The following is a 13811-nucleotide window of genomic DNA, read 5'->3' on the forward strand; positions in this document are numbered from 1 at the left end:
AACAGTGGCCTTCACCAGGCCTACTCCTCCCCCCTCTCTCTCTCTCTCTCTTCCTCCTCCCCCCTTTCTCTCTCTACCTCTCTCTCTCTCTCTCTGTGGGGATTCCAGCCCTCCTTCCTGAAGTCGCTACAGATGACTCACGTGTGCTGAGGAGGGTCAACTCCGCCGCACTAAACAATGGCCAGCTGTGTGTCCGACACCAAGGCAGAGGAGGCCCCTGTCCACGCACTGTACACTGTAGCCTAACATTGCCCATGATGCCTCTGCCGCCTCACCCCCCCCCCCCCCCCCCCCCCACCAACCCAGTCTGTACTGGTCGTGTTTGACCTTTGCCGAAGATTATATGAATAAAAGGAGGACAAAGAACGAAAAGAATGGGGACAATAGTATGAGTTAAGTGAGGCCAGTGAGAGAATAATGGTTTTCTCTGCAGGGATGAAAGTGGAAGCCTATAAATTTTTTTGGTGGGGGGGGGGGGGGGTGTCTTAGGATCTCCAGTTTAGATGGAGCCTCTACCACAATAAGTCTTTTTATAGACTCGCCCTTGCTATCTCACGGTCTTCCCCTGTTTGCCATGGGGTTGGGTTGCATGTTTCTCTCATGAGGAATGCTGGCACGCTCGGACATTATTCAATATGGCCGCTTGTTCCTGTTTGAGATAGATGCATTCAACTCTAGATGACCACTTCTGGCTCTTGTTTTTCTGACTTCACCAAAAACTGTCCACCCACCTGATGGTAATTTACTTAAAATACCGTACAACGCCTCATCAGTTATGACATTTTTCAATTTTATCGAGACGTTGTCTCATACCTTTGTGTGTGTGTGTGTGTGTGTGGGGAGAGAAAAACAGTAGGTCCCATCCCTGGTTTCCTGCGTTTGTTTGTCTAAAAATAACGGCAAGCAGGCGTGGCCAGAGAATATCAGTGCATCCCCGCGCTCCAAACAGCCACCATCTGTGTTATCATATGGCCTGGGAGTGAGATCAGTTTCCTGCCCGCTGCTGGACCTGTGTGAGTGCTGCTGCTATATCTACCTCCTCGTCCCAAAAGACCCGGAGAACAGGGGAACCCGAACCTGTCGGGCACCAGTGGGACAGACAGAAAACATATTTTTACTATTCTACGGTAAACAGTTTTACCAGGGAGGGGAAATGAAGAAAAGAGGTGTGTGTATGCTTGTGTGAGTATGTGTGTGTTCGTGTGTGTGTGTGTATGCTTGTGTGTGTATGTGTGTGTTAGTGTGTGTGTGTGTATGCTTGTGTGCGTATGTGTATGAAGGATGTACTGGAAAGGATCTGAGTGGTGAGGTCAAATGGTGTCACTGACCACCGACTGCTTTATAAAGGGATTGTCTTGTTTTCCCCACCAAATCCTTTAACATCTGCTATAGTGGATAAGTCCTGAGGGAAGTGGCTGTCCCATGTGAACTGTGTGTGTGTTTGTGTGTGTGTGCGTGTGTGTGTGTGTGTGTGTCTGTCTGTGTGGTTTGGTGGTATTATCTGATGTGTGAAGGAGATAACTGTAATCCCATGCATTTGTAAAGTGTGTTTGAGTTTATAGTAAGAGTGTTTTTGTTTCAGGGAGAGACGTGTCAAAAATATTTATGTTTCTGTGCATGTGCGGTCTATGACCGCATGTGTCTGTCCGCGTGAGTGTGAATGACACTCCGTGAGTGTGTATGTGAGTGTGTGTGTGTGAGAGAGAAAGTGTGTGTGTGTGTGTGTGTGTGTGTGTGTGTGTGTGTGGTTTTTGTTTTTGATATCTGGCTCTCCGGATTTGCTTTAACCATCCGGATGGCGAAGATGGATTAGTCCGTCCCGCGGTCTCCTTTTCCTTCTCCGTCATGCGCTAAGGCCACGTGACACTACGGGCTACACCAGTGTAACATAACCTCTGCGTGACCTTAGGCGTGACCTCAGGACTCTTCTCCAGGGGTCAGCCCCCTCCTTTATCCTGTAGGGCCTACTGACCCCTCAGCCTGAAGGCACGGAAGAGAAAGGAGGCTCAGTCCCTTGGCCTGGCCAACGCATCAGCGCTCCAGTAACTAGAGCGAGTAGAACGGAGAACGCAAGAAAATGACTCCACATCATCAGTCACAGGAGAACAACAAAACTGAGATCAGTGACTGTCTCTTATCTGTGGCAGTCTGTTATCTGTGACAGATGAGGGACTTCAATTGGGAATTTGCATTGTCATTGTGAGAATCGTTATATGTATGACTTTTGGTTTTGGAATAAATTAGAATGGATGTGTCAGCAAGTATTTGTTGAGGGGAATTGCCCATAACATGATTTTATTGCATGATCAACATAAAAATCACCCTTACATGTCACGCTCAAAGATATTTGGGGGGTTTTTGGACAGGAATTTCTTACTGGCTTGGGGTTAAATGATTGAAAAAAAAGTGATACTTTCAGAATCAACCCAAAAACAACTGAAAACAGAAAGCAGAAACACGTGTAGAACTTCCTCTTTCTTCTCCCCTTTTGGGCTCACAAGCCTGTGTGTGGTGCCATAGCCACTCAAATATTTACCACATGGATGGTTCATTTCCTTAAGTCCTAACGAGTTACGTGTTAAAGCAGGCAATTTCCCCTCAGTGTCTCCTGCCTCAATCTGGAGCGAAAAGGTCTAGTGTGTTAGACAGTTCAGACAAACACACTGTTTCGTTTTTTCCCCCCTTCTTCTTCTTCTTCTTCTTCTTTTTTTTTTTACGTGCGGCTTAATCTTGGAGAGATCGGTGTGTTATAATGAGTCAGTGCCGCATAGCGGGAGGTCGGCGAGTTTTTACCGCTGTCTGCGCCTTGACTTTAAAAGGTAATCCTCCAAGACCTAAAGAGAGAGACGGGGCCTCCCTCTCCACCCACCCGTCTCACCATGAGTCTGTGCTGTTGCGGGGCCCTCTGATGAGCCACTCTGATGTATAGTGGTGGTATATGTCCACTTCCTCCCCCTCTGCTCTTCTCGTCTCTCTGTCGCGCTCTGTCGCCCTGTGACGTCCCGTCTATTCGGGAGAGCTATATTTTCACCGGACCCTGGTGCCGTCTCTTTTGGAGTCCACAGAAAACTGGATTAGTGGCCTAGTAGAGGGTTTTTTTTATATGTGAAAGTGGAGCAGTAAAACTGCCCTCTTTTGTTTTATTTTAGCCTCGCCGTTAGTGTTGCCGAAAATACCCAGAGAATAGATGCTGCGGTCTCTCTTTATCACTCTCTCTCTCCTTTCTCTCTTTCTTTCTCTCTCTCACTCTCTCTCTCTTACGTTCTGTCTCTGTCTCTCGCTCACGCTCATTTCTCTCTCTCTCTTCCTCTCCCTCTCCCTCTCTCTCTCTCCCTCCCTCTCTCTCTCTCTCTCTCTCTTTCTTTCTCTCTCTGTCCCTTCAAAGACACTCTGTGGATGTGAAAGGCTCTCTGGAGAGTCAGGCCACATGAAGAAGTGCTGCCAATGTGCTCTGGTCCTGACCAGCCCTGCGTATGACCTCTGGAGTGCACATCTCTCTGAAGCCGCGCTGGCATCCAGAGGTAGCAGTGTGTGTGTGTGTGTGTGTGTGTGTGTGTGTGTGTGTGTGTGTGTGTGTGTGTGTGTGTGTGTGTGTGTGTGTGTGTGTGTGTGTGTGTGTGTGTGTGTGTGTGTGTGTGTGTGTGTGTGTGTGTGTGTGTGTGTGTGTGTGTGTGTGTGTGTGTGTGTGTGTGTGTGTGTGTGTGTGTGTGTGTGTGTGTGTTTCAGTTTGATCCTGCGACCTTCGCGATCTTTGTGTAAACTGATGGACTGCCTCATCCAGGTGTGAGGATATATAGCAACCGGCAAATGGTCTGACCTTGCCTGCAGATGTATAAAGGGGAGAGATCTGTTAGAGTGGCTCTCTGTGCCCATTTTTTACATGGAAACTCTTGGGTACCACATGTTCTCAACTCAGCGTCTTTGTGTGTGTGTGTGTGTGTGTGTGTGTGTGTGTGTGTGCATGGGTGCATATGTGTGTGCTCGGGTGCTCGGAAAGGATGTGGTTTTTACGACGGTAAGGCGAGCCATACATTCTCCCTGCATCTCATTTCACGTGAACAGATGTAGCGCTCAGATTCCAGAGGCGTCTCCGCCACCATCTGCCCCCTAGCTCCACTCCCTTTTCCCACCCTGCTCTCCTCCGCCGGCCGGCCGGCCAGCCCACCACTGCAATCCCACACGGACAGAGAAAAGGGGGACAGGGGCGCAGCCGGCAGCCCCAACCCAGACCCCGGAGCTCTCGGCTGGGGTGTGGAGACGGGGAGTGTGGCCTCTTGCATGCCTGGTATGCGCAGCAGCCAGACTCGATGGCTCACAGGAGAAGTGCTATCAGCTGTTGCCGTGGGACAGCTGCCTCTGTGCTACTCGGGACTACCACCTTCACGGCTATTTATTACCAGCGGAGTCTAGAGGGAGGGCAGCTCTCAGGGCTCGGGCTGTTACGGATATTTTACTGTACGTTTGAGGACAGGCTCAGACTGCTTTGCATCAGCACAGCAAAGGAACTACCTTCTGACTACCTTGACATAATACAAGCTGAGACAGAGTGGGCGTGGCGTGGTGGCACGTCTGATGTCTTGCCATTCTCTCTCTCTCTCTTTCTTTCTTCCTTTCTTCCTTTTTTCCCCTTCTTCTGTTCCCAACCGCTGGCGTGTTTGTTTTCCCTTACACAGATTGTTAATTATCGGGATTCACGGCGCTGCGTCCGCTCTATAGAATCCTCTTTTCCTGTTTCCTGTCCTAAGGGGGTAATAATAGTGCGTTCTCTGGGGCCGCTTCCTCTCCTCTCCTGCGCCGCCGCGGGGCCATCCCGTCCGTCACGGTGACTCAGCCCTTCTGCCTTCTGTGTGTTTTTTCTTTTCTTAACGGTCATCATCTCCGAAAGTGAAGGGGGGGAACTGTGAGAAGGCGACGAAAGCGTCTCCCTGACTCCCGGCTAATTTATTACAACAACAGCAGCAGCTGGGTGGAGAGGGCTGGGGCTCTCGGCTCGGTTAAGCCCAGCCGCTCGTCTCCTCTTGCACCAACGCAAGGCCTGCGAGGAGACGTGGCTGAGACCATGAAGAGAGAAGTCACCCGGCCAAAACCCCCACCCACCATCCCACCCACCCTGCCTCGCTAGCCCTCCCCCGACACAAATTGGAACTCCCTGACAGCTAACTTGATTTTCTCCCGAGCCCAATCAAATTAACTAGAAAGGCTCCAGAGGGTCTTAACTTTGTTTTAAAGCATTCCATCTCCCTGTGCATGGCCGAGAGGAACTTGAGGAATGTGTGTCCGTGTGTGGGGATATGGGAATGTGTGTGTGTGTGTGTGTGTGTGTGTGAGAGTGAGAGAGAGATTTTAAACACACCCACTGATAGATTTGTTTGTATGGGTTGGCTGCTAGTGTTCTTGAAGAGACTTGTATGGTTAATCTTCCATAAGAATCTACAATCTTACAATTGGACATCTGTGGTGAGATCCCAGCCCAGTGTGGGATGGAAGACAAGGCAACATCATGTCTCCAGCTCACACCACAGTCGCAGCCTGCACCTGATATTGGTCTTAGCAAAACTTCGCCTCGCTGCAAATGTGGATCCTCAGAAGAGCCACACACACACACACACCCATGCAAACACACCCTCCTCAGGCCCCCTGAATGATCTGAGTGAGGAATGCTGCTGCTGCTGGTGCTGCTGGTGCTGCTGCCTCTAATACCCTCCTGAGCCACTCTCCCATGACTAATCCTCCTACACCTCCCCTCTCTTCAGTCTTTCTTTCTTTCTCTCCTCAATCCCACCATCTCTTCTCCCGCTTCTTTCAGTCTGTCTGCTTGCTAGCATCTCTTTCTTTCAGTCCCCCACCCCCCCCTCCACACGCACACACACACACACACACACACACACACACACACACCGTATACAACAAGCACTCTGTTTTACTCCATCCCTCCCTCCCTCCCTCCCTCCCTCGCTCTAGTCTTTCCAGTCTTCATCTGAATCTCTTGTGGCAGCACCTCTCCCACATTAGAGTGTTGTGTTTGACTGGTGGCCTGTACAGAAGCAAGCACGGAGCCTGAGAGAGAGAGAAAGAGAGAGAGAGAAATAAAGAGAGAAAGAGAGAGAGAACGAGAGATGCTGAAGTTTCGTAACCTTGTTCAGCCAGTTTCCCAGAAGCGTCCATTGGACAGATCCAGTTGCACTGGTTCAGAGACGTCCCGCGCGCTTCACGCGGATCTGTTGTGTGTGTGTAGCGCAGACAGGGTGTTGGAGCCAGGGCTGACTGGCCACAGACACGGTAGATTTGTAGCTGTCTAGAGTCTGGAGGGGAGACCATGTGACTGAAGGTGTGTGTGTGTGTGTGTGTGTGTGTGTGTGTGTGTGTGTTTTGTTTACAGTAGAGTGGTAATGTATAGGGCAGAAAGCGTTTGTCTCTTCACACGCGAGACCCCCCAAGGTGGAAGGGGCTGATTGGTAGTGCTGTATTGGTATTTCCTGTTGTTGCCACACAGAGATGCCCTTTGAACTCTTATGCATGGGGGCCCCACCCCCCCTACACACAGACACCAGGAAGTGGTGAATGGCCCTGTCCTCGTAAAGCCATGCCATGGGTTGTTTAATTAGATTGGTTTCTCTTCTGTAGCCGGTATTATGCACTGTTGTTCCCTTTAGGAATGTGTGTTTGTATGTGTTTGTGTCTGCTTGAAAGTGTGTTCACATGTATGCTTTGTGTAGTGTGTGCATGTGGGGTGTGTGCGCGTACGTGCGTTGTAATGTGTCTGTAATGTCTGTGTGTATGTGTGTGGTATTCATGGTTTGTTTGTCTCTGTCTCTGTTTGTTAATCATCTCTCCCGGGGGGTTTTAAACATGGCCTTCAGATGGACCTTGGATTGTTTAGTCTCAGTGAATCTATATTGTGAGATCCCAGCTCACCCATGAGCATGCATTGCGGTCCATGTGTGATTGAGTGTGAAGAAGTGCTTCGGCGTCCCAAATTGACTCTCTCACCCAGCACAGCTCCATTGATCGGACACACATACACACACACACACACACACACACACACACACGCACGCCATTGATCACACATACACACACACACGTACATGATGTGTACATATAGACAGAAAGAGTTTCTCTGTCTTAAATGTCTGTTGCCGCAGCAACATAACCACACAGGCAAAAGAGGGCCTCTATTTCACTTTTCCATGAGAACTCTTGTGGAACAGGACAGAACAGAACACTCGTCCTCCTCCCTCGCCCGCGCTCGTCCTTCCCGCCTCCCTGTCCTCTCTCTCTCCCGCTCTTTCCGTACGGCTGTTCCCATCACTCCTGAGTCCTGACAGAGTACATAGACCCTTTCTGTCCCATCACTCACTGTTCTCTACCCTGCTTACAGCTGTGTCCTGTCCTCCACTCTTGAGGAAAAACACAGACACACACTCACTCTCTCTCTCTCTCTCTCTCTCTATCTCTATCTCTGCCCACCTCCATTCTTCATTCACAGCTGTGACTTCCACTCCTGAGGAAGATGTTCATCTAGTGTTTGACTTCACACAGGAGTGGCAGTAGTTGTACTTGCAGTCACTCACACACTCACCCACACATACACACGCACGCACACACAGACACACACGCACACACACATATTGATACCTTAGGCCGAATCCGGACCATCACACACTTAAATCTGGCCCACCGAGCAATTCATTAGGTTATGATGGGCTGCTTGCTATTTTTTGGTTAGCTTTCCTGCAATCTGCTTTTCTTTCTTGTTGGAGAACATTTCCAATGTCAATGTCAAAACAGCATGTTGCATAAGGATAATACTTCTTTAGATACTCTCTCAATCTCCATTGCAGCAGATCTAACCTGAACATTATGCAACTCTTTTTAATTGGGAACGCGTCTGAGCGTGTATGAGAAAGGGAGAGAGAGTGGCAGGTTCCATTTGGTTTGTCAATTGATAGTTTATATCTCCTTTTTAATACAAGAAACGTTTAAAGTTCCCACTACTGACCATTTAGAAACTGTGAAAGGGCATAGCCATAGGCACAGCGCTAGCCATAAGCTATATTTGAATGGAGCTGGTAAAAGATCATTATGAGAACATAACAACACAAAACTGCTTTGTCATAATTATCATTTAAATGATTCAGGACAGCTTTGAGCAGCAGACTTTTCTCTTGCTACAGGACAGCTTTGAGCCTTAAAGTTTGCCCACCCTTGCCTTATGCTCTCCTCTCTTCTCCCCACCTCTCCTCTTCTCTTTTCCACTGTCCTGTTCTCCACACCCCTCTCTCCCCTCCTCTCTTCTCTCTTCCCAACCCCTCTCCTCTCCTCTCCTCTCTCCTCCCCACCCCACCTCTGCCCTCTCCCCTCTCCTCTCTCTTCTCCACCTCTCCTCTGGCTGTACGTGTGGGCCGGTGTGACGAGAGACTCGCCAGCATGAGAGAGTGGAGTGGAGTGGAGCGGAGCAAAGTGGCGCGGCACAGCGGTCGCTTGGGCCGGTGCCACGTGGCCAGATGCCAGGGACTCCGCTGCTGTTGCTGCGCTGTTCCGCGCCGATGTCTGAAGGCGCGCTCTTGTGTGTCTGCACAAGCGCTTAACACGCTTGTTTACTTTTAAATCAGCGCGAGAGAGAGAGAGAGAGGCCGAGAGAGTGGAGCTGGAGATGGAGAGAGCGATAGAAGAGCGATAGAGAATGTTCTCCTGGCACTGAGGAGAGGAAGCACATGCACTGTAGGCGTTTATGGGCCTGAAAGGGGGAGGGGGAGAAAGGTGTGTGTGGTGGGGGGAGGGGGGGGTGGAGGTGTTATTGTTCTAGGCCACAGTTTGTTTGTGTGACGGAGGAATGGTGAGCGTTGAGAAATTCTTTGTTGTTATATTGTTTTTTTTTCACACTTCATTCACACCTGTCTACTTGGCCTAAAGATCTCAACTGTGTTGCCATGTTGTGTAGATGTCCTGTCTGAGTGAGTAATTATGTCTGGGTGTGTTTGTGTCCTTGTGTGAGTGAGTGTGTGTGTGTGTGTGTGATAGAGAGAAATGGTCATTTGGGTGTAATGGAAAGGACACCCATCGGTGAGATGATGACTCATAAACGAATTCCCCCCTTACCCACACACACATACACACACACCGCAGTCCTGTGCACATGATAGTAGAGCTGCATTGTTTCAGTTTCTAAAGACAGAAGTGTGATTTGGGACTGCAGGGGGTTTTTCTGCTCTTAATGGCTTTATGGGCTGTGCTCAGAGGGGACGGCCTAAAGGGAGAGGTTTTTGAAGTCTGCGCACTCGCTTATTGCCTCAGTTTATCAGAAGTGAAGGGTGCTCAACGTCCAACCTGTTTCACGGTAAATATTAAGACTGATTACTTGTACCTGTTGGGCAATCGTTATGACTTCCTTGTCACATTTAGACAAGTGATTAATGTAATTTTTTGTATTCTCTGTTGTGAGATTTTGTATATTTTATTCTATTTTATTGGTTTTGTCAAATTGATTTTAACCAGAGCACAGTGCTGGAAAGAGTCATTGAATCATAAGTGTTGGAACGTTGGGATTGAGAGTGACAGAGGCTGAGGTCGGAGGAATGTGGTCCGTTGGGAGAATTTGAATGAGAATGGGGGATTACAGGGTGGGAACGGTGTGAGGAGATTGCTGCCAGATTAATTTACAATGTCAGGATTAATGTTTTAACCTCACTTAAACTTAGCCTCTCCACTTCACTGACTCGACAAGGAAAAGGTTTCAGTGTTATTACAAGTGTCTTTTTATACCTCACGTTGGTGTCTCATCTATGCAATTGATAAATAATGTCACACAATTGAATCGAAGGATTGGACCAAGGGCTTGTATGGTGGACAGCTCTGGACTTGTCTGTTTTGGCCTCTTCCATTGTCTGATGCTGAAAATATTTCATTTTGGTGGAAATGAGTGGTGCTTGAATGCTGTAAGAAAAACATGAGGCTTTTGTTCAGCTGGGGGGTGGGTGGGATTGGGGTGAGGGTCGGGGGGTGGGGGGTGGGGGGGTGTCGTTGAAAGCGAGCGGGAGACGTGGGTAGGTTGTCTTTTATACGACTCTCCTACACACAATCCCTTTCTCAGTCTGTGTCCGGGCAAAGGCCGCCTCTCATTCACACGTCAGCCCTGCTGCGCGCTCAAAAGAAATGCCTTTCTCCAGGACCTAGAAAAAGCTCCGCACAATCAGAAGCAGGCAAAAGCAAATGTAATTTTAGGAGATTTTTTTGTAATAGCACACACTGGTGCCATTGTTCTCAAAGAGTAAGTGCTTTAATAGCATCTTTTTGCTATGAAAACAAATGTCTATGAAAAGGCTTGGCAAAGAATGAGAGGTCTGTTGCTGTCTTTACAGCGTACTACATGGGATATTTCAATGGTCATTTGAAGCGAGAGTTTCACTTTTGTTGTTTTCCTTGAGGCACTAAAATCTTGAGACGGGATATTATATCTAACTATATTTTATTCTTTCTCCTTTTCTTGCTCTCTCTCTTTCTCTATCTATCTCTTTCTCTCGCGCTTGTCTACTACAGAGAGTCTGCTCAGAGATGGCAGCCCCCGCCTGGTTCTAAGGCGGCCATGTTGGTGAAAGTGAACAGCATGAGCAGAGCCCAGTCAGCGGCCGCAGCAGCGGCAGCGTCGGCCAACCAGCACCAGCACCACCAGCAGCAGCACCACCACGGCGGCGGAGGAGGAGGACCCCACGGCAAGCCCAACGGCTACTCCGCCTGCACCCTCAACCCCTCCAGCAACGGCAAGTCCGCCGGCGGCGCCACCTACATCTGCGCGGCGCAGGCCTACAAGACCACGCCGGGCCCGGCGGGCAGCAAGATGGCGGCGGACGCGCGGCAGGCCCACCACCTGCGCAAGGCCAGCAACGGCAGCTTCTGCCTGGTGCCGTCGTCGCCGGGCGGCGGCGGCGAGCTGGCGTCCAGCCCCGGGTCGCTGCAGCGGCTGCTGCCGCAGCAGTGCAGCACGCCTCGGCCCGTCTCGCCGCAGTACGCCTCCGCGGCCACGGCATGCCTCTACGACGACCCCAACGCCTCCGAGTGCCCCATCTACGACGAGCCGCCCGACATGGCCATGGAGGTGGAGGGAGCGCAGCTGATGAACGGCACCGGTCCTCGGCAACAACAACAACACCACCACCACCATCACCCCCACCCCCACCATTCCCACGGCCACCAGCACCAGCAGCAGCTCCCCCACCCCAACCCCCACTCTCACAGCCTGCAGAAGCCCAAGCTCCTCCAGCCCCCGGCCCCGGGCAACACCGGCTCCCGCCACAGGAGGAGCCCCTCGTCCTCCGACTACAGCCCCGCCGGCCTCGAGTGCATCAAGCACATGGTCAACGTGGACCCCAAGCAGCAGCAGGGCAGCCTGCTGTCCTCGCCATCGCCCGGGCCCTCGTCTCCCTCCCCGTCCCCGATAGCCACGCCTGACGGCCTGCTCCCCCACCACCACCACCACCACCACCACCATCACCACAACAACCACCAGCACCACCAAGGGGGCCCGCCGCGGTCCCAGGCCAAGGACGGCGGCCCCAGCCCCAGCCCCGGCCCCGGCCCCGGCGTCATGAGCGTCAGCCTGGAGAAGAAGCAGCAGTCGTGGCGGGCCCTGGAGGCCAGCGTGCTGCGCGCCATGGAGGCGCACCACAGCCGGCAGAGCAGCCAGGCCTCGCAGGACTTCGGCAGCCCCCCGCCGCCGCCCCCGCCGCCCCCCGTGGGCCCCGGAGGCTACCAGGACTCGGGCTACTCCACGGGCCCGTCGCCCAGCCTGCGGAGGAAGAGCCGGCGGCGGGTCGCGGGCGGACCGGGCAGCGGGCGGCCGGGCTCGATCGGCAGCAGCGGCGAGCTGAACGCGCTCAACGAGCGGCTGATGGCGGAGATGCGCGAGGTGGTGGGCCGCTCCAACACCATGAGGGAGACGCGGGCCATGGCGGCCGCCGCGGCGGGGCTGGACTTGGAGATGGCCGAGGGCTGCCTGACCGGCCCCCCGCACTGCCACTCGCCGCTCGGATCTCCGCGCAGCAGGTACGGGAGAGGGCCGCGCTGCTCGTCTCGCGAGGACCTCGCCTCCTCCTCGTCCTCCGCCGCCACCATCGCCATCGGAGGGAGCCGGTCGCTCGGCCGAGGGGGCCACCACGGCAACCTGGGCAACCTGGGCAACCTGGGCAACCTGGCCAGCCTGGACTTCTCCGGGCGGCAGAAGCGCACCTATGAGAAGGTGGACACGCTGGAGAAGAGCATCAACAGCCAGATGAGCCTGTCCTCACCTGAGACTGTCGGACCGCCTTCTCAGGTGAGCTGCTCTGCCTATCTGTCTGTCTTCATGTCTATCTGTCCCTAGCATAGCATTTTTCATAGCAACTATTGGTGGACAGTTATAATACATGTCTGTCTGTATGATTTATTCCTGTCTAACTCACTTTCCAAGTGTCTGCTTCTGACATAACGTTTTGAGCTGGAGTGAGTTTTTTTACAGGCTTATAAAAGTCTCTATCTCTCTCCTTCATCTGTGTCTGATTGGTTTGTGGGGTTGTCTTGTCTCGATGCCTCTTTTGGCTTTTGTCCTTTAACACCCGGTTCCTCCTATTCTTCCCCACCCTCCCTTCTCTGTCCGGTGTCTTTGTGTCTCTGTCGCTGTGCATAGACTTGCCCCAAACTCCACATTAAATCAGCTCAACTACAGCTTTATCTTGTCTCTCTGCTGACACCCCCAAGTCAAAGTACATCCCGTATGTGTGCTCAGAGCGATAAGAAGCAGCTCAGAAAAGTTTTTTTTTAACCTTTTTTTTTTCGCTGGTCGTCCTCGGCTATCTCTGCGATAGCACGCGCCCGGGGGTAATGAGGAAGTTATAAGGCATTAGCCACTTCACTTTCATTTCTGCCTCTTTCTCTCTCTCTCTCTTTCTCTCTCTCTCTCTCTCTCTCCTACTCCTCCTCCTTGGCCGAAGGCTATGTTTAATTAAACGGCCTGGTGTCCCATCCAGTATAACTCACCCTCGACGCCTGCAAGTGGCTCAGAGTGGCTGAGACTAGCGGGGAGCCGCTTGCAAGCTGCTGCTGCTGTCGAGCACATCCATATTTCCACGCCGAAGGGCTTTGGCTGTGCCCAACTTAAGCTTATGGCATCATTAACAGCCAGACTTTCACGTCTTTGTTTAAATCTCAGCAGGGGCAAACTGTTTAGGGGTCTGTTATGTTTTTTTTGTTTGTCTCTTTTTACCCACCCCACATACCCTCTCAGCCCCCCACATCTGTCGGTTTGTTTTGTCTGGAAGTTTGCAGGAAAAATGCCGCTGTGACCGCCGCAGAGCTTCTCGAGCTCAAACAACGCTCGCTGGTTTGTGACTTGATTTAGATTTGATTTAAGTGGGACGGAGGGCAGAATTACAGAGTTCTTTAGTTGAGCGCACTGGATGGTACTCTTGAGTCATGGCAGGCAAAACAGGGAGGCGTAAATCTGAGACGGCAGTCTGCGCTGCCTTGCCGTAGGGTCACCCGAAGGCAAGCATCCATCACCATCACAAACATTTCGCCACCTCTCCAAGAAATACAATCCCGTAGTAAAGCACAGGTAAATGGTGAACAGATTGCTATAACAGCTTTAAGTGTGGTCATTTTCTGGAACGACAACATACATCACACACATTCCTCTCTCTCTCACACACACACACACACATAAACAGGGGTGAGACACATGACTCTTGTTTGCTGTGGCCCGGCCATGAGGTATGTTAACTGGAGCCGAGGCTGCTCCACATGATTTAGGTTTAGTTGAGTGTTGAGCTCCTGGGAGA

General features: G+C 51.5%; 1 protein-coding gene across 1 annotated transcript in view; it reads left to right on the plus strand.

Annotated features, from left to right (window-relative positions):
* Positions 1–13811, plus strand: part of arhgap46a (Rho GTPase activating protein 46a) — a 41415-nt gene that overhangs the window by 16594 nt on the left and 11010 nt on the right. The window contains exon 3 of the mRNA XM_062546016.1: positions 10540–12310. Coding sequence (XP_062402000.1) covers positions 10540–12310 — 1771 coding nt within the window. The remainder of the gene's footprint in view (positions 1–10539; positions 12311–13811) is intronic.

This window comes from Sardina pilchardus, chromosome 9 (assembly GCF_963854185.1).
Source record: "Sardina pilchardus chromosome 9, fSarPil1.1, whole genome shotgun sequence".
In the NCBI taxonomy this organism is placed as follows: domain Eukaryota; kingdom Metazoa; phylum Chordata; class Actinopteri; order Clupeiformes; family Clupeidae; genus Sardina; species Sardina pilchardus.